Here is a 20503-nt window from a genome sequence, read left to right on the forward strand (position 1 = left end):
TCAGCCACTGTATATCCAACAACACACACACATTTCATATATACAGCATATATATAAATGAGTGTGTCTATGTTTGCATATATGCACCTATACATATACACACACATGTAGCATAATGCTAATATACATACAAACATATAAACACACACTTCTTTGTTTATCTTATACAGAAATCCTCAATTTGGACATCAAAATATACATTAGTTATAAAATATTTAAAAACTTTATTATTATTTCAGAGGCTGGAAAGAAACTACTACTGATAAAGCATTACTCAAACTTTAGTAATATAGATTACAAAAAAACCTACTAAAATTGGTTATTTTTGGTTTTTTTGATCAGCAGTGATGCCCAGGGCATTGCTGCAATATAATTTCAAAGAAAAGCCAATATGACAATAAGTTCAAACAACACATTTTTTCTTCTCAGAGAATATAATTTTTAAAGGACTATTAAAGAGGAATTTTCATGCTGCCAAATTTCAGAAGCATAGATAGAACTTTACATATACAAAATATATGTGATAGCATTATTTTATCACTCCATGGCAATACGGATATTATTCACCCTAAAGCGTTTCTTTTAGAAGCTATTTTAATGCACAGCTCTCATCCTCATATGTAGTATAAGCCATCTCTTTCTCCTGTTAAAACCAAGAGGTCATAATTCTTTGGTCATGACATAGCATTCTTTTAGGATGGGTGTGATGTCACAGAGGACTATGACCCAATTATCTGATCAGCCAGGAACAGGAAATGGGTTACTTGAGAGAAAGGTGCTTTGTGGGTCTGATCCAAAACCAAGTGAAGCCAATGGGAGTCTTTCCATTGATGTCAAAGGAGTTTGGGTCAGGCCTTTTTTAATAATGCTTTCCAATTTGATACAGACCCAACTAGGGATGTTTGGGGTACTGTAAACAGATTTTGTTACCTTTACTTTCTGGACCAAAGACAAATGTGGACAGGAATCATGGGTGCATTGCCACTGTTTTAACCAGATAAACAATGGGTTAATTCATTATCATGTGATGTACAATTCTTAGTCACAGTGAACCATGGTCTCCTCTAGTCAGCTGAATAAAAGAAGGAAGAGCGTCTATTTTAGACCTTTCTGCAGTAAATTTTGTTTACTTGGTTAGCCAAATGTAGCCTAGGAACTATCACTGGAGACTTTAATAACTGATTGACATAAAAAGAAGGGCAATTTATAATAGTAAATTTACAAAAAATCTGATGCAGAACAACTCTTTTTTAATGCAATTTGGACATCCAAATTAAGCATTTTTATTTGCATTGTTTACAGTTTTTACTACTTCCTGCCAAAACCTTTCCCAGAAGAACAAAAGCAACGGATGTCTCTAATGAATATGACTCTAGTGAACTTCTACAGCCTTAGCACCAGGTTCATTTGTACATTGTACTTGTTAAACAAAAGTACAACCACATGCTTTTGTACAGAGGCCAAATTTAGGCAGGTAAGATCATTAAAAATGACAACAACAAAAAAAGAGCATTAGGATACCACATATAAAATAGTTAATAAAACAATATAACAGTTATATTATATAGTAAAATTCTTCATAAATTTTTGAATTATATATTTTAAACAGTGTATTAGTTCAGGTGTTTTCAATAGATTGGCAAAATATTTACATTTCAATATCTTCTGGATCCAAAAAAATCCTTAATAAATATACATGTCTTAATCAGCTGGAAATTTAGATTTTTCTTTAGATTGACAGGTGAGCACCACATTGGTATGTTTTTCACTAGGTAGTTCGTCACCTGCAGATTAAGTTTTATGTCACAGGCATTGCCTTATTAAGAAAGGAGGCTACTTGTGCATCTTGCAACATTGTAGTGATGGCATCAGCAACAGTCTGGTCATATCGCTGTGTCCCAGAAAACAGTTTGTTGTTTGGAATAAGGAGGGGGGCTGTATTTCTTGTTCCCAGTGTTCTTCTTCCAACTCGGCAAAATGGGCATGCTGTCCTGTTTGCAAAGTCCTTTTTCTGATTTCTGTCGAGCCTTTATTTCTTTGCACAAACAACGCTTTTTCTCAATCATTTCCAGCATTGTATGGTCCCCATGCAACCACTGCATACATGTCACCTATCAAAAAAATAACGCATACAAATAACTGCTTAGCCATAGATTACATTTAGAGTGTTGGCTCCTTGTGGTCACCATGATGTTTGTGAAACATTATCAATGGTTTTATGAACACAAAATCCTTATGCACTAAAAGGAATAAACACAAAAATCCACTTATATATACTAGACAAAGACATAAAAGAAAAAGAAAAATAATCCTTGTTAACATTGCAAGCCTAATGCAAGCTAATAAGGTAAATGTTTTTGCCAAACAACGGCTATTTATTTCTGGATTTTAAATAATATAGTAGATCTTTAAAAGGCACAGAGATCTTACCAATATCCTGCAATGTTGAAGGTAAAAATTCAATCCACTCAAAACCATATTTTATAATGCCTGCCAAATTCAATTTGTCATATTAGAACTGTGATGTTAACACTTCCAAATATAAAGCTAAATATGTTTGGTTTTTTTTGTATGATTTAATTAATCCTATTCCAGTCAGATGGTTTAACCTATCCTGTTCTCTGAAGTGTTTCATTAACACAAAAGCAGAAAGTTGTTTTAAAACTGAACATCTTCATTCATTCACTCTATTGCAAACTATGGTCCTGATCCAGCGAAGCAGTTAAGCATTTGCTTAATTAAAAGCATATGGGGCATCCTGCTGAAGTCCGGGGAAATAGCTTCTTTTCAGTTCAGCAGGACGACTCATATGATTAAACTTAAATATTGTGTGAAGTGCATCACTGGATTGGGGCCTAAACAGCTAACTTTCAAATGTGTCAGTAAATAGATCAATGGATTTTGAGCATATCCTTGCTGTACATCTGCCTGTGTGCACAGATCAGGTAACTCTGCTCCTAGCAAATGTGATGTGCATGTAAAAGTGCTGGTTTGTGTGTCAAGCCATGTATTTTGCCTGTGCCTTTAACCACACAGTAAACCTTGTATAACTGTGAGGCTAAATTTGGAGGCACAGTTTTCGTGGCTCTTCTGAACTTGTAGTGAAAATGTATATACTGTACACTAATACGGAGAATACGTTTTAAATTTCACAAAAAATGTTTGTTTACAATTAACTTTATACAGGTAACATAATCTATGGGCATTCTTTCACCTCCAGGTATGGCAAACAACAGTTTAGAAAAGCACTAAGGGCCTGGTCATCGTTGAAGTCAATGGAGAACTTTCATTCAAATCAATGGGCAATTGTCAATTTGAAATCTACTCAGTAAAAAAGAGAGAGGGAGAGAGAAAGAATAAAAAAAATTCAGGTACTGCACCTGCCCCTGAGTTCACAAAACAGGGGGAAATGAGTAACCAAGCAGGCATACCTAGCAGAAATATTAATTATGCATACAGTGATCTCAGTCGCACAAAATAAACAAATTGAAAAAAAAAAACAGAAACCCATATATTTTGCTTACAAATGACTTTCCATAAGAGTATTGTTACTTGCAATGCTGGTTTTCAGACAAAAACATGTTCCTTTAAACTGACACAACAAATTCTTCACCTTGACTTTTGTCTAGGATAGGATTTTGTGCAGTACTATTTTTGGAAGAGCTGATGATAATGTAATCCTAAACCAGATTAGAGATAAAATGTGGTATTGAACATTGTTGCTAACCTAGAATAATGCAGGTAACATATGTACAGCATACCTTTCCTGAACTGACTGAAGTTAAAAGTCAACTAGGAGCCTGATCTGCTTTGCAATTTCTATTTGAGTGTTTGGCTCTCACTTTAGGTGTGTTGCGTAATTTACGGCAGACTTTGTATAGCAGATGTCATGGTGAGTCACCAGAGTTATTAGACTTGTTATGAGTGCTTTGAGCCTGGTCTAAAGCTTGTTGAAGTCAGTGGAGAGATTCCCATTGGCTTCAATGGACTTTGGATCAGAACCTGTGTGACTAAGAGGTTTCCTTGCCATTATGTCCAAGGGCAATATTTTATTACTTACACATCTGTGTCTTCTTTTTTGTTGAATCCCTCTATGTGGCAGGCCAGGCGCATAGTCTGCACACAATTCATCAAACAGAATATCCAAAATACATGACTGCATACCAGCATCTGGGCAGAGTTTGACCAAACAGACACTTGAGAGTGGATTTCACTTACAGGCATGCGGAAATACCCTTTTTTTACCCACCCAGTAAGGGAACAGTGCAAGTTTGAATATGAAATGTATGCCTTATACTGTACTCATCAGCTGTAGCGCACTGGAAAGCCATCATCTGCACATACTGTTGCTATCAAGAATAAATTGCATCCATGATTTCATACGCACACTCTCCCCATTGTGCTGTATTCGAGTTTGCCTGGTTCTATATCTTCTATTGGATAAAGACTTTCACATGCTTCGAAGGAACTGAAGCTGAATCTTTACATCCTAAAAAGTAAAACACCAATTGCAAATCCCTAAAGGTGGAAGTGGTATTCCTGAATTTGTCTGCATATTAGCAGCTACAAAACAGCTCTGGAATTCCCTGTATCACTGGAGCTAAAATAAACTCAAGTATAGAGAATGCTTTTGTATTGGTTAGAGCTAGATGAATAGTTCATAAAGAGCAATTTACTTCAGGTCCAATCTGTGAGATATCTGAGTGTCCTTAACTCCCTGAGATGAAATGTTCAGCTTCTCTGATGTTTAGCATGTGAAGGTTTCTTCTCCAGGATAAATGATATGTGTGTGGATGCCAAGAAAGAAAAGTTGGTGTCCTCTGTAATCAGCCATACACCATTATTTGACAAAAGAAACCTGCCTGCAATATAAGCTTTTCTAAAACAAATCTAAATCATACCGGTATCCTTTATTTAAGCAAGATCATTTACCACAAGTTGTATCATCCCTTAACCAACACATATTTGCATTCATAGCTTTTGTAAAGAAACACATTGTACGACTTGCATTACATAACCAAAAATAGATTAACAGTAATAAAATAATCATAATAATAATGTGTTTTTATATACACACACACACACGTCGGAACATATATATTTTATATAAAAATATTATTTATATTTAAAATAAGTCACACAGATTTGAAACAACTGGGCGGGAAAGAAGAAAATCAGAGAGGTATGGCATTCCAGTTTAGTTTGATTTAGGACCAAGTTGTCAAAATGAGGCCTCTAATTTTGTGCACGTAATCATTTCTATGAGGGCCTCCATTCATGGTAATTTGCATGCACACAATATTTAAGCATGCAAATGATATGAAATGATGCCTGAGTATGTGAATAGTAAAATGTATGGGAGAAATCATGTGCACAAATGATTGTCTGAACAACATTGTCAGAGCAAAATTGGAAAATATGGCCTTAGATGTAAACATTACATTTTAAAAAGGTCAATCCATTTTTGAGGGCCTGATCCTGCACACATGGAAGTCAATGGGAATTTTTCCATTAATTTATACAGGAGTACATTCAGCTCCTTAATATGACCATATGCCTTTTAGAATGCCCTGAAATAGTGAATTAAAAAAACCACATATGAAGCTTTTCGAAAACGGGAGAATGAGGATCACAGCTTGGGCCCTTCAACTCCAAATACTTTTTCTGAAGGGGGCAAACTATCACAAAAGTTTTGAAAAATAAATCAATCTAGTGGTTAAAAGGAAAGGCCTGAGAGCCAAGAGATGTGGGTTCTATTTTAGCTGTGTTATCAGATTTCTGGATGATCTTGGAAAATCAAGTAACTTTAGTGCCTCAGTTTCCCCATCTGTAAAAAATGTATTGGTATTTACCTCCCAAAGCTGTTGAGATTAATTTCATTAATGTTTGCAAAATGCTATAAAGGGGAAATAATAATATAATTTTTTTCAGCTCAGAGAAAACATACTTCCCAATTTTAAACTCTAATTATATTCTGTTGTGGAATTAAATTATAAAACTACTGAGTTACATTAAAAGAAAAACTATTATTCATCAGAGAAGTTTGATGAAGAGAGGATTTATCCCTGTCTTATAAACGTCTTCCCTTCTTTCTTTTCCTGACAGAAACTAGCAATGTGGCAAAATTCTGCCTCACTGATATGGAATGCAGAGGAGACAATAATTCATTAATCTTCATAAAGAACTGCAGTAAACTGTCATAAAGTTTGGTTAATAAGCCCTGCAAAGCTTTGGGTGACATCCAGGCTCCATTTAAATCAATGGCAAAACTCCCATTAACTTCAATGAAGCCAGGATTTCTCCCTTTGTCACTAGGCAGGTTCTTCCTTATGAATCTGAATGCATTTGTTAAGGATATTGGGCCTGATCCAATGCTTTTGAAGTCAATGGGAGGCTTTCCGCTGATTCTAGTGTACTTTGGATCAGGCCCACGATGAAGAATGAGATTTAAAAATCCATATTAATGCAGAAATCACATGTGGGAAAGCCAAACTCTATGCTGATACAGGAGGCAACTTTCAGGGTGCCTAGGGATCTCATTTTGAACAGAAATTTTATTGCTGTTTTATTTGGTGTCTGTAACTTAGTAGTGAGCTAAGGAGGTGATTACATCAAAGAGATTGAACTGGGGGAGGAAGTAAGAGAGGGAGAGATGTGGCTTCCCAAAACAGCAGTACAGAAGGGATTTTTACTCCTCAAATACATCAGACAGTTGTAATTCAGGAGACCCCTAAATAATTAGGCTTTATGTGGCCATTCTGGGTGGGGTGTGAAGAGGATTGGCTCCACCTCCCAAGCAAGGGAGAGGCCACAGGCCCAGTACCCTTAACAAATGCATTCAGATTCATAATGTAGACCTGCGTAGTGACAACGGAAGAAATCCTGGCTTCATTGAAGCCAATGGGAGTTTTGCCATTGACTTAAATGGAACCTGTACAGTACTCAGCAGCTGCTACACCAGCTTATGGAAAGGAATAGCAGCCATAGCTCCTTTACATCTTCCTCTAGTATATGGGAATTCCTGGCCTCTACACCTAATATCATAGATCCTGCCCACCTAGATTTCAGGTTGGGTTATTGACTAGAAATAGCAGTGGTAGGACTGATGGATATCTTGCTATTAATGCATATAGGACAGATATTTATACTCTTGGACCTCTTTGCAGAGAATATTGCTATCCTACCTGTGAAAGGTAACAGTGTTCTAGGGGAGCATTGGGAAATGGTTTGAATCTTTCCTCAATGCTGTATCCAAAGGTCAGTGATGGGCAACTGTACCTCTGCCACCATTCTCTACCTGTGGAGCACCATTCTATTCTGTAGAACTCCTGCCTTATTCAGTATTCACATGAAGCTATTAGGAGAAATTATGAGGCTTCCTTTGCGACTACATGTCAACAATATGGCAATGACACAACTCTGCTGTTCACGCCCCATGATAACACCACTGTACCCAGCCATCTCAGTGTTTAGCTAGAGTAGCACATGGAGGAGGAAGAGCTGGCAGAAATTTAATCCTATTGAGATGAAAGTAATGCTGACAAGGAGAAGAAACACTTCAACCAGCTTGCTAACACAGTGCTGCATCAGCAAGTCAAAGATGTGTGCCCACAAAGCATCAACACAGACCAAAATTTGTTTTTTTCCCCCCAACTTCTCACTGCCATAGCTAATATTGGAGATGCCTACTTCTGGGAGAAATGCATACTACCCCCTTCAAGTGGTTAGGAGACTGCATCTCAACCTTACTGTTGATACCTAGCTTTGATCATGCATGCTTCTGTTACCTCTTTGGATTATTGAAATGCAAGTTTTTAGCCATGAAAGCATCAGCCCTGAAAAAACTCTAACTGGTGCAGAATACACGTCCTCAGAACCATGGCATACTGAGAGCACATTTCCTCTGCACTCCACTGCTTCCCTTTAGATAGAACATCACATCAGAGAGTCTCATTCCTTATTTTAAAGGTTCTAAATGGTCAGGGGCTCAAGATGCCTAAAAGCTTGACTCACTACCCTGGACTTTGACCACTCTTGGCAATCCATTCATCATAACAAAGCCGTTTCCATTAGGACAAACTCTAATGAGCAGGAGACAGGCCTTTCTAGAAGGTGGATTTAAAACTGTGGAATTCACTCCCACAGGATCTAAGGATGACACAAACATCAACACTTTCCATTACAAATGCAAAACTCAGAGTTTGACCTTGCTTTCTTGCAAAGCTACATATCACATATATGTTTTTTTTAAATATAGTCTATTGAAAGAAAAAGGAAGGAAGGGAAGCAAAATGCTAACTGTTTATTCTTAACTCAAGGAAGTGCTCAGATAGCTGAGTGATGGGCATGGTATAAGAATCTAAGCAGAATAGAATTTTAAAGGAAAACATGGGGAATGTTCTCCTAGAAGCTTCTACTGCAGCAGATATAAACTTTGAATACTTACAGTCATGAGTCAGAAGGCAAAGCTACAAGGTCAGGAAAGAATTATGAGAATATTACCATGGTACTACAGACGCACTTAGAAATCATGAATTTCTTGACAGGGAGATGACTGAATTTAAGTACTTGGAGCAGAATTTCAGCCACCATAAATGGGCATAGCTCCATTGAGTCCTAAGGGGCTACTTACACCCACATCAACTAAGGATCAGGGCCCTACAATCCAGAGTGATAGACAAATGAGATAGATGGATAAGAAAGGCAGGTAAGGGTGTGTATGACATTAATTACAACAACAAAAAGATTTTTAAAGCAAGAAATAAGTACAATGAATGCAACAATTATTTTCCTTTGTTAAACTAAGCATGTTAATTTTGTTTTGATAGAGGGAGTAATAATTATGCATGGAATAAGGTCAGAAGAAAATATTTTTGACATTCCGGCTAGTAATATTAAGCAGTTACTGCTAGATACAGCCCTCATCACCCATTAGCTATAGCCATTAGGAACAGTTATTCCCCCATATCTTTTGTCAGTAAATGAACAAAGTCTTGTATTTTAATCTGAGATGCTTCTCTACTGACTTTCAAGAGTCTGGATACTCAACATCTAACACAAGACATAAATTGTGTTAACACACTAAACAAACACTTCTTCAGTAGTTAATAAATATATACACATAACTGAAAAAATATGGAAACACCTTCAAGTTACATACACACCAAGCCATATCCAACAAAAGCAAAAGCAAAAGCATGAAGGAAAGAGAGGGAGAGAGAGAGAGAAAGGAAGGTGGGACTGAACATATAAAATGAAAAACACTCAGTATCAGGTCTGTAAACCTGTTTCTCTATTAGGTGTAGTAACTTTGCTCATGTAATATCTATTGGTGAATTTCACCCCTATAGGGAAGGCCTATGTGCCTCCTAAGTCCTACATGAGTGCTGTTTTGGTGGATTAAATGATGCATAAGGTAGGCTCATGCTGGTTCTCTGCACAGGGGCTAGCTTCATCCTATGTATCATATTTTCAGAGCTGGTTGAAAAATGGGATATAATTTGTACAAAAAAGTTCATGAAAATTTGGTTTAATTTTTGTTGTTGAACATTCATGAAAAAATTATTGAAATTTTACAACCAACTCTACAGCGGGTCACAAACCAGGCCAAAAATGTTGACATTATTTTCATTATTTAAAATTTTGATGAAAAAATGCAAACATTGGTATATTTCATACTTTGGACCCTTTTTTATTCTGTGTGACCTTTTTCCATGATCCAAATAGAGCATCTCTTACTAATGCTCATATCAAGGCATTGTGAAGAACAGATTAGATTATGTAATGTTCCATTTTCTTATTTTCTCAACAGGGATGTCTTTGCTGGTGGGAGGCTTGCTTGTTTGTTTTTAATATGGTTGGATTATTAGGTGGCATTTGAAGCTCTAGCTAATAAGGCATGCCCATACTTCAACGGGTGTTTCCATAATTTTTTCCCCAGTACTGTATAATCACACTTACTTTGCTGTAACTGTACAGGTTATTAGGCTGAGAAAGAGGCTGTTCTCTTCTGGTCCTTGAGGTTTTCTTCCCTCTCCTATTGGATGGGCAGTGGGGCTGACTCTTCATTTACGGAAGTATGGGGAAAACCAAATAATGCTTATGTGATCATGAATGTCATGCACAGATATGCCCTTTTTCTTCATGATTACCATATACCATACTAAAAATGACAGTCCAACATTTAATGTAAGGATATACAAAGCGATCTTAGAATGAGTGAAATTAAAAACCAACCACAACATTGTTTTGAAGTGATTATAAATGGCTTCAGCATCTGAAAACAAAGCAACAAAGCTATGTAATATGGTCTGTGAACAGTGCAACAAATGATTTCAATACAGCGAAGCATGCTACTTGTTTCCATCAGGCTAATGATAGGCGAAAAAGAAAGGCTTACTGAAAGCCACTTACCATCCTCTATGAGGAAGTGAGAATGGGCTCAGTACTGCTCCCTCCCCACTTGCCTGTTCTGACATGGCGGTCTCCATACTCTCTTTCCCACTGAGAAGCTAGGTGGCACTTTCTCTCATTTTCCAGGCATCTTGTCAACTGACGTATTTCCACTTGGAAGGGTGTGGAATCACGTGACCTCTGATGTTGTCTGGGTCCCACTGGTGCATGTGGGATATGGCTATGCTATGGAGCAGTAATGTCACATTCTCTGAGCTGACACACTTGGCTTGACATAACACAGATTCCCTGACCTTGTATTCACAGGCAGGATTCACTCACTGCAGTAACTCAGCAGCCATCCTGTTCAGAAAGACATAAGGTGACATCCTGATCCTTCTGGAGTCAATGAGAGTTTGGCCATTGACTTCAACTGGGCCAGGGTGTCACCCATGGTTTGCTAAAACAAATATTAATAAAAGCAAATGTTTCAGCAAAGTCTCTTGAAGACATTTTTGAACATTTATATTATGTTGTAAAGGTCTCATTTGGCTAGTCTACTAGAATCACTGCAGAGCACCTGTATCGGGTTACTTCCACTGGTTGTAAAGCCAGGACAGGGAGGATCAGATTCTACTCACACATCTGCAGGTATAAAGCCAGAGTAGTACCATTGCCGTTGATGGAGTTACTCTGGATTTACACCAATATAAATGAGAGCAGAATTTGAGCCAGCATATGCACTCATCTACTTAGCTTTGCATTGGCTAATCAGTTATTCCACAGTTGTTAGATTCAAACATTCATTGGTTATTAGTACAATGTTACTCAATAGTGACAATATATAAAGCATACCAAGTGAACAGGGAAAGCAGGTGCACTCCACACAATGGCTAGTGCATGTGATAAATTTCCCCCAGGAGCTGAAGGCACCTCTATTTGATCTTTTCTAGAAAGCATTCTGAGCGAGCCCTTGCTTACATCAGTGTTCATGCTACAGTGTTACCTATGCATTCACATGCTTATATAGCAGTCACAAATACAAAGGATTCAATATGCATAACCAGAGAAAAGTCTTTGGCTCCAGTATTCACAAATGCTCCCTTCCAATAAGCACAATGAATAACCTCTCCATTGATGTTTGACTTGTGTAGTCCAAACATGGAGGGATGTGGGGCCATAATAGCTGAAAAGGAGATGATGCCTGCTAAAAAGAACCAAATAAAGCTATAGGAATAGACTATATTAAGCAGTTGTTATATAGATTTTGATAGCAGCATATGTCTGATTAACACATGTGAATAATTACACATTGGAAGTTTAAAAACATTTATTCTCCTTTTCTTAATGCTTTTATCCTTTGCTGTCTGTGTTTCCCATGGGATACAAGCCAGCATGACTCTACTTGGTGTTTTTGTTTATGCACCAAAATCTTTAATCTTGCTAGTGCAGATCTGCAAATAAAAATTTGCTAGTTAACCTGAGCTCCTTCTGCTATGGCAATGAAGCACAAACCTATGACAATGGTATCTATTTGTTTCTAGTACCTAGGTGATAGAGGTATATATTTTTAAGCAGATTTGTACATTCTGGTACATTCTGGAGGTTATTCCTCCAGGCCACCAGCCATAATTTTAACATCATGCTGGAAAAAATATTGTGAAGTTTTATTCTCCCCCCCCCCCCACATACACACAAACACTACAAAAAGTATGTATGTATGTCAAAGTTTATGCTACAGGGATATTTTACAGTAAAATTACATGAACCATTCTTCAGGGCTTGTTCAGATCATGATGTGGGCCCTAATTCAGCAAGATACTTAAGCACATGTGTAACATTAGCACATAAGTAATGTTATCAACTTCAGTGGGAATAATTATGTGATTAAAGTTATGAAATAAATATTAAATATTAAATAAAGCTTAAATATTTTGAACCAGGGCCATCATGATTAAAGGAATTTTAGCCAAAGTACAACTTTGCACAACTGGCCATGTGCTTTGTTGTTTGCCTTCCTCTGATGTATCAGGTTGTGGTCATTGATACAGGCAGGTAGTAAACAGACCAACAGTCTTTTCTGTTATAATAAATCCTGTGGTCCTAAAACTCTGCAAACTGGCTTTTAATATAAATGATATTACCAGAAAAGATGTGCAATGTCCCTATAACAACTGTGGTAGCATTTGCTGCAAATCCTGACTTATAATTTGATAAACATGCTTTTTATAACATAAAAAGGAATCTTTTGATGTACTGTATTTTACCAAAAATATGGGTCATACCAAAAATAGAGAAGGAGTAAGTTACAAAGTCTTGTCTTTAAATGCTGGGTTAACAACAAGAGCAGACAAAAGTCCTTGTAACTTCAGGAATTCCAGTGGATTTGTCAGATACAAATAAACTTTATTCTCAAATTGAATTAACCAATGGTTAGACCATTTAGCATTTCTGATCTCAATCTTCCAGTTTCATGATTCAGATTTCCAATTACTAACCATCACAGTTACTTCATACTGAGCAAACATAGCACGTAATCCTCAACTAGCTTTCCTGTGGTCTTTAATGTCAAATTAACTAGTTACCCTTGACTGTTACTGTATTTTTCAATAAAAGAAACTTTTTGAATGATAAATTAACATTCCTTCATTTGATTCTCATGCTAATAAATACATTAAATACACTCTTGTGCCACAGATCTTCTTGACCTGGTATTAACTTATTTAGAAGCATGACTTTTCCTTATCAAAGCTAATCTTCAAACAAATGGTTTGAAATGTATTAAAAATAAATAAAAATATGGAGATATACTTATCTCATAGAACTGGAAGGGACCTTGAAAGGTCATCAAGTCCAGTCCCCTGCCTTCACTAGCAAGACCAAATACTGTCCCAGATCCCTATATGGCCCCCTCAAAGATCAAACTCACAACCTTGGGTTTAGCAGGTGAATGATCAAACCACTGAGCTATCCTGATGTACTGTTATTTAACATATCATGGACTGTAAATATTATGTATGTGCAAAGTAAGAATTATAGCGTTGCAAATATTATGTATAAAGTAGTCTCACGACATCTAATTTATGTGGCAGAGAAACATACAGTGTAGTCCCATTGAGGCCACTCATGAAAACCAAACCTTAGTCTATGCCTTTTACACAGAACTGAGAAATAAACACAGGACTCAAGCAAACTGTGTGATACGTCTTTTTGTTAACCCTGAAAATTAAAAGGGAAATGAAATATTGTGTTAGGACCACCGAAAGGGAGATAAAGGGCAGGCTACCCAGACTTTATTGAATTTGAATGAGATAGAGACTTTTTTATGATCACACAGCATTTTACATTGTAGTGCCTAGAAACAAAACTATCTCAACATTTCAGATCTTGGAAGAGAAGCAGGATAGTATAAAGAAAACACATTTTTAACGTTTCTGAATCTAATTAATCTATTTCCTGGTAATTAAGAATAAGAAGTGCCTGAGCCTTTAGCTTTTACTCGCATGGGCAATCCTTACTCATGCATCTAGTCCCATTTGAATTAGTATGGGTTGCCTAAGGCAGGACCCTTACATTCTTAGGACCCACCCCTCCGTGTTTAGGGAAGGCTCTGACATAGCAATGAGTCACTCAGCAAAAGGCAGCCTGACACATTCACTTAGTGAGGGACCCAGATCCCAATCTCCAGCATTGAAGTCAATGGGAGTTTTGTCATTGACTTACAAAGGAACAAGACCAAGCCATTGGGAGGAAGAAATGGATTGTGGTGCCCCTCGATCCTTCATGTCATGTTACCACATGACCCAACAGAAGGGAGAGAAGCTGGCAGTAGCTGAAAGTTCCAGAACTCTGATACAGGTGCTGTAAACTGTCCAGAGAAACTTCAGATATTTAAGTAGGGGGCAAGTTTTGTGGGTCTAGGCCCAGTTTAATCTTAACCCCTGAAAACCTTTAAGAGCCCCCACTCCTGCCCCTATTGATATCAGTGGCAAAATTTACATTGACTTCTGTGAGAGAAGGTTCAGTCCCAGGAGCAACAATTTTCTTTCTCGAGCACTGGAATTAGAACTGTAGTATGTCACTATCAAGCATGGGAATGAATTCATAATAATGATGCTCTTTTTCACCAGTCTTTCTTAAAATGATGCATAACCTATTTGTGATTTATTCCTTCAAACATACATGTGGATTTAGCTAACCTTGATTATTGCTCCAAATTGAAAGTAAAAGCCTCTTTTTCTTCTTTAAATGTTTATGTTTGCATAAAGTGTGCTCAACAAAATGGACACAAAAGACTTCCTCCTTGTCTAAAAACAATCATTTAAAGATTGAAGATGAAAGTGAAAGAGTTAGCATATTTAGCCCATGGAGAAAATGCTTCCACAGATAAAGTCCTGGTAGTCAGAATTCCCTGGCAGTCTGCTCCTGTAGCATGATAAAGTCACAAACTCAATGGGACCATGCACCTGTACAAGTATTTGCAGGCCTGGGGGCTCACATTCTAAAGTTGTCTTACATATCTGCAATATAGCACTGTGTTCTGTTACATTTCTTTTTTTCTTATGGCCAAATCAATTCAATGGCCATTTTTTAAAGTGACCATCATTTGTCAAGGGTGGTAACATTATACCCTGGGAAAAAATGAGTGTAGGATAGTAAGGCATTTAAGTGAATCATTATGTGCAACTGAAAGCTAACATTGAGCTATTCAGAGATGGCAAAGTTTTAGCATGTGGGAATGAATATCATCCTTCTTTCTACATGCATAGAATTGTGCTTAAAAGGAAAAGGTATCCCATGTGTTATTAGTTACTAAGATATAATTTAATCATAAAAGTGCTGAATGGAAGATGTTACTATCCAACATTGCTATAGTATTTTTCATTCTGAAGGATCCCAAAGAACATTTCTAACTACAGCGTGCAGGAGGCAGTTCACTGCCATTGTTAGCGTGGATTGTGGCTCAGGAAAATGTTATACAACCATTTACATCAGGAACTGTTAAATAATGTAGTAGCCAAATACAATGCATGGGTGATTTATCTCAATCCATAAACACCAAGTACAGTTATGGAATGTGTCCTTTTTAAATGATTGGATTCTTTGTTGTTGAGAAAAAAACATTCCTTGATAGTCTCCTGAGACCCCTCAATTATAGCCTATGGGTGAAATGGGACTTTTGCTGTTGACTTCAAGGGGGTCAGGATGAACTTTAAAAATGAAAGATTTTCTTGCATTCATTTGGAATGAAGGCCTTTCACAATGGTGCCTATGTCACTGCCAGTAAAACATTCTACAAATTCCTCAGTATTTCCTCTATAAAGACTTGTCTTCTTTCTAACAGCTTTCTAAGTAGCTGCTGACACTATGCTGCAATAACTTATTATTCACTGAGGCCAATCCAGCTGGACAAAATCCCTGAAGAGAAGTAATAAAACTAGCATTAAATGGAAAGAAAGTTGCTACACTTAAAAATAAATATGGCTTATGTAAGCATATGTAATTCTTCATAGAAGACTTTATCCCGTAAACTTAAACACATGCTCCACTTTTAAGTATGTTAGTACAGTGTTTCGCAAATGGTGGGTCCTGATCCACCAGTTGGTTGCGGGAAGCTTCTAGATGGGGCGCAGGCCCTAGATAAACATATACTTCTCATGGCTTGGTGTGGCAGGGAGGACCTGGTGTTGGTGTTGGTGGTGGGTGGGCGGGGTTGGAGAGTGAGCTCATTCCATACTCTCCCTACAGCAATGGTTTCTGGATTCCTCTCCCTGCTCTGAGCATTGTGATCTGGCAGATGGTTTGGAGCCAGGTCACAACGGTTTGAGTGACGCTGTGGCCCCATGTGCCGGATCATAACACCTGGAGGGGGGAGCCTATCCCAGCTCTGCAGGTCAGGATCCGCCACTATGGGTTGAGTGTGGGGTGGGCTCACTCTCCACCCCCTCACCAGGCCCTCCCCTCTCCACTGGGCTAGGACTAGCAGTGCTGGGGCAGAGGGTGCATTTATGTAATAGTGCATCACAAAAAAAGACAGTTGTTTGGGTCGCCTTCGTAAAAAGTTTGCGAACCACTGGCTTATAACCACCTATAATACACTTTAGTCTGCAACATGCTTTTAACCTCTCATCAGCATTTATTAACCCTTTATAAACTATTTATACATGTATTCTTACTGTAAAGTGTGACTGACATTTTCACCTGATCCTAAAACTCCATTGCACTGGAAAGGTGTTTCTTTCAAATGAAGAATACAAAATATTAATGAAAGCAATACCTTGTCACTTAGAAAAGCAGCGTAATTAACTGATCAAGGCCCTGATCCTATATACATTTATGCATGGGTGACTTTATGCGCATAAGTTGTTCTTTGAGTTCAATGGAACTCCTCACATGAGACAAGTTAGCATTTGCAGGATCGGCACCCAATTGTCTGAGAGCATTAGTTGAAACTGGAAACACTTGATGAACACAAGATGAAAAAAACCGAATGGACAAAATGCTGAATGTTTTCAAACACAAATGACCATTGAAAGATGAGTCTAGGAGAAACGGAGTCAGCATTGCAAACTTAGGTTCAATAAAATACCTTTTAAAGAACAGTAATATGTAAAGCAATAGAAAAATAATCATTTTTAAAGTTCTCATTTAAAATACATGACATTTTTATTTTCATTGTTCGACAAGACAAAATGAGGGTAAAAGTAAGTTATCAAAAGTGGGTGCTGGCATTCATACTTCTTTGCAATCAACATACACTTAATGTATATGAATAGCCACATATTTCTAATGAAAGACTATGAACAAACACACATACATATACATAGATATATAAACATACTATACATACATACATGGGTGAATATACATATTTATGTGCATACAGTATACAGACAAGATACTATACAACTACAGTAAGTGCAATATACTGTATAAGACTATACAAACATTGAGGGATTCTGATGAAATTATGACAACCATGAGAGCAAATTTGAATGATTTATGATATAAATTCCTGTCCCGTGGCGTGTTTTATGCATCACGCAATTAGAACAGAAAAACATGGTACAGAATATTCAGTTCATATACAAAAAGGCAAGACAACAGAGTGCATGGGGATAGTTGAAATGTGCATGATTAGACAAATAAGGTGGTTTTGTCTAGAATACAGGATCTTCATGTCCTTTACCGAGGGTGCCTATATATAAATCCATGCTTTCATGAATTCTCTTTTCATGTCGTTGTTTGTAATTTCTATTTGTTTTCTTTATGAATACTATAAAATTCTTGCCCTGAGTTGAACATAAATACAGAAAGGAAAAAAGGAAATTGCATGCTTTTTGTTTTGTTTTGTTTTTTTGTTTAAAACCAAGGCACAGTGTCTTCAATAGTGATCATAACGCCATTTAAAATAAACACCACAATGGTTATTGTCCTGGCACTACTTCTTTTGTTAACATGATTAAAAAACTAATTGGTTGCATTCAAAAGTCTCAGAACAAGTTTTGGAATTAATTTACGGGGTTTTTAAGAGAGTAAGTAAATTATAAGAGGGTGCCTTAAAGAAATATTCCCTAAAGGAGTAAGGAGTTTTGCAAGATAAAATTCAATTATAGCTAATTTACTGATGTTTAGGCATAACATCTTATTTTACTCTCTCATTAGCATACATTACAGTATAATGAAATGAAATTTTGAATGTAAGTTACTTCCATTTTTAATGGAACCGTGTACAAAGCTCCAAGAGCAGTTAAATAGTAGATGAAGCACCTCTAGTTACATTTTAATTTCTCTGTATGGCAGGACAAGAAAGTGATCTCATAAATACATTTCACAAGCCTCAAGAGGTTTAGCCTAACAATATCAGCCCAATGAAACAATAAAAATTTGAGGCTGCTTACCATCAATAATTGTATCTCACCCCATCTCAGCAATCTGGATGTCTTCTATTGGTGAGAGTCTTTATTCTCTCATTTGCTTTTATGTCCATTAAATTAATAAGGTGACTAAATAATCATAAACATAGTTATGTGAATGAATAAAAGTGAATCATGGATCTTTATATCATCTAAGATAGGTTGTGCATCTGAAAGCACAGGGCCAGATCCTGAGCGGAGAAGCACTCAGAGGTGGGGCAGAGGTTGAGGGGTGTGCAAAGGTGGCTTTAAACCACCTTGTGCTTCCCTGATCCTGGGTATGCCTTGCACTGGACTGGTCCCTCAAGCTATTCTGATTTGTGTTGGCTTTTATTGGCCCCAAGAGTCTTTGATGGCAGCCTGGAAAGAATACCTTGGCCTTGCCCCCTTTCTTCTGGTCACACTACTTACTTACCCATGACAGGGTGGCACATCAGGTGCTAGGGACATATTACGCTATCTAAAGGATTCCTTGTGTAGGAAGATCTTCCTTCAGTTGCATTCAGCAGTTCTGAGGCTGCTTTGCACAGCTCGAACAGCATAAACCAGTCCCAATGCACCAACAGACTGGGACCACACTCAGGGCCGGCTCCAGGCACCAGCCCACCAAGCATGTGCTTGGGGTGGCACCTAGAGGGGGGTGGCGCGGCGCTCCGACCTGAGAGCGGAGCCCCGGCCGGGCTCTCCGCCCTCCTCCTGGCGCTCTGGCCGCCGGGGAGAGCAGAGCCCCAGCCAGGCTCGCTGCCCTCCCCCCAGCACTCTGGCCGGTCGGGGAGAGCGGGCCCGCAGCCGGGCTCGGCGCCCTCCCCTGCCGCGCTCCCCGCGCGGGGCGGGGGGGGGGGAGAGCAGCAGCGGGAGGCTTTTTTGCGTGGGGTGGCAAAAAAGCCAGAGCCAGCCCTGACCACACTGTACGGAAGAGCTCAAAGAGCAAGCTGACCATACAGGGGGAGCAGGCTGCATTTTTTTAAAAGGCTCCGTGGACACGGGGCTGCTCAGAGAGGAATTGTGCCTCAATGAAGTATAATCTCTTCCAGAGCTTCCCAGGGCTGAAATTCCCACCTTTGCAAAGGACCCCGATCAGACTTATAGCTATCTATCTGCAGTAACCTGGGCCATAAGCACCTTAGTCTCTGAGCACCTCGCAATCTTTCAGGTAGTTATCCCCACAACAGTCAACGAGGTAGGGGAGTGCTATTATCCCCAGTCTACAGATTGGGAACTGAGAGGTTAAGTGACTTGCCCAAGGCCACACATGGAATCTGTGGTAAAGGCAGGACTTAAACCCAGGCCTCCCTGGTCCTAGGTTAGCACCCTGACCACTGGACCAGCCTTCCAGTTTGCTTTGGTGATTAAATGGGACTTCTGTTATACAGAGGTTTTGTGCTGGCCCTCTGCACTGGGGCCTCTTCCTACTCAAGTTATATGCTATCATGTGATTCTTTATACACTGTGATTTTCTGACAATCAACTGAAAATCCAGCCACTGGTATGTAGCATGCACAAAAACCCTACATAATAAACACAGCTGGAGAGCCCTTGGCATAGATCACTACTGCCACACACCACCTGGTGGCAGAACTCCTTACCTCCTGCTCACCACCTCCCCATCCTCCAGACTTCTGCTGTTGTTTTAGCTCCCACCCTGCTTTTTCCTGATGGACACTAAGAGCATCACATGCGACTGCAATCAACACAAGAGGCTGATTTGCTTATCATATATTTCTGGTGGGGTCCTTGCCCAGGCTTCTTGCAATGATGCTTTAATGTGGGCTGTGTGCTAGGAACTGGATTTGCCTACCCTTTTGGTTGGAAATAAACCTAATTGGTAGATTTTGATTTGTCCTCTGATTTTTTAATCACTTCAGATTGGCTGTAGTGTCCTTGCCAGTTGTGGCACAACAGGCCAAACAGTGCTGCATCAGTGCTGACCGCACCTATCGTTGGTTAACCTCTACAAGGACCGATGCAGTCACACAGCTTTCTCTAGCTGTCAACTTTAGACTACTTTACCTGGGTCTCCCACGTATTGCAAAACACATCCCTGTCCCTATCAAAGAGAAATACAAGCTGCCTAAACCCTCATAGTCTGTGATGATTGATGAAATCCCACAGTTGGGTAATGCTACAGCAACCACCTCCTGGAGATCACTGAAAGACCTGCCCCTTCCCTTGTGAAAATACAATGGCTTATCCCC

General features: G+C 38.6%; 1 protein-coding gene across 3 annotated transcripts in view; it reads right to left on the reverse strand.

Annotated features, from left to right (window-relative positions):
- Positions 1-1722: 1722 nt before the first annotated feature.
- NYAP2 (neuronal tyrosine-phosphorylated phosphoinositide-3-kinase adaptor 2) overlaps positions 1723-20503 on the reverse strand; it is a 174561-nt gene continuing 155780 nt past the window's right edge. For 2 of the 3 annotated variants that reach the window (XM_024103220.3, XM_024103221.3), the window contains 2 exons: positions 9961-10062; positions 1723-2111 (listed from right to left, as the gene is read on the reverse strand). In XM_024103220.3, the coding sequence (XP_023958988.1) occupies positions 1884-2111; positions 9961-10062 (330 nt within the window). In that variant the 3' untranslated portion in view covers positions 1723-1883. The remainder of the gene's footprint in view (positions 2112-9960; positions 10063-20503) is intronic. The other variant, XM_008165880.4, reaches the window with a different exon arrangement.

This window comes from Chrysemys picta, chromosome 9 (genome assembly GCF_011386835.1).
Source record: "Chrysemys picta bellii isolate R12L10 chromosome 9, ASM1138683v2, whole genome shotgun sequence".
In the NCBI taxonomy this organism is placed as follows: Eukaryota; Metazoa; Chordata; order Testudines; family Emydidae; genus Chrysemys; species Chrysemys picta.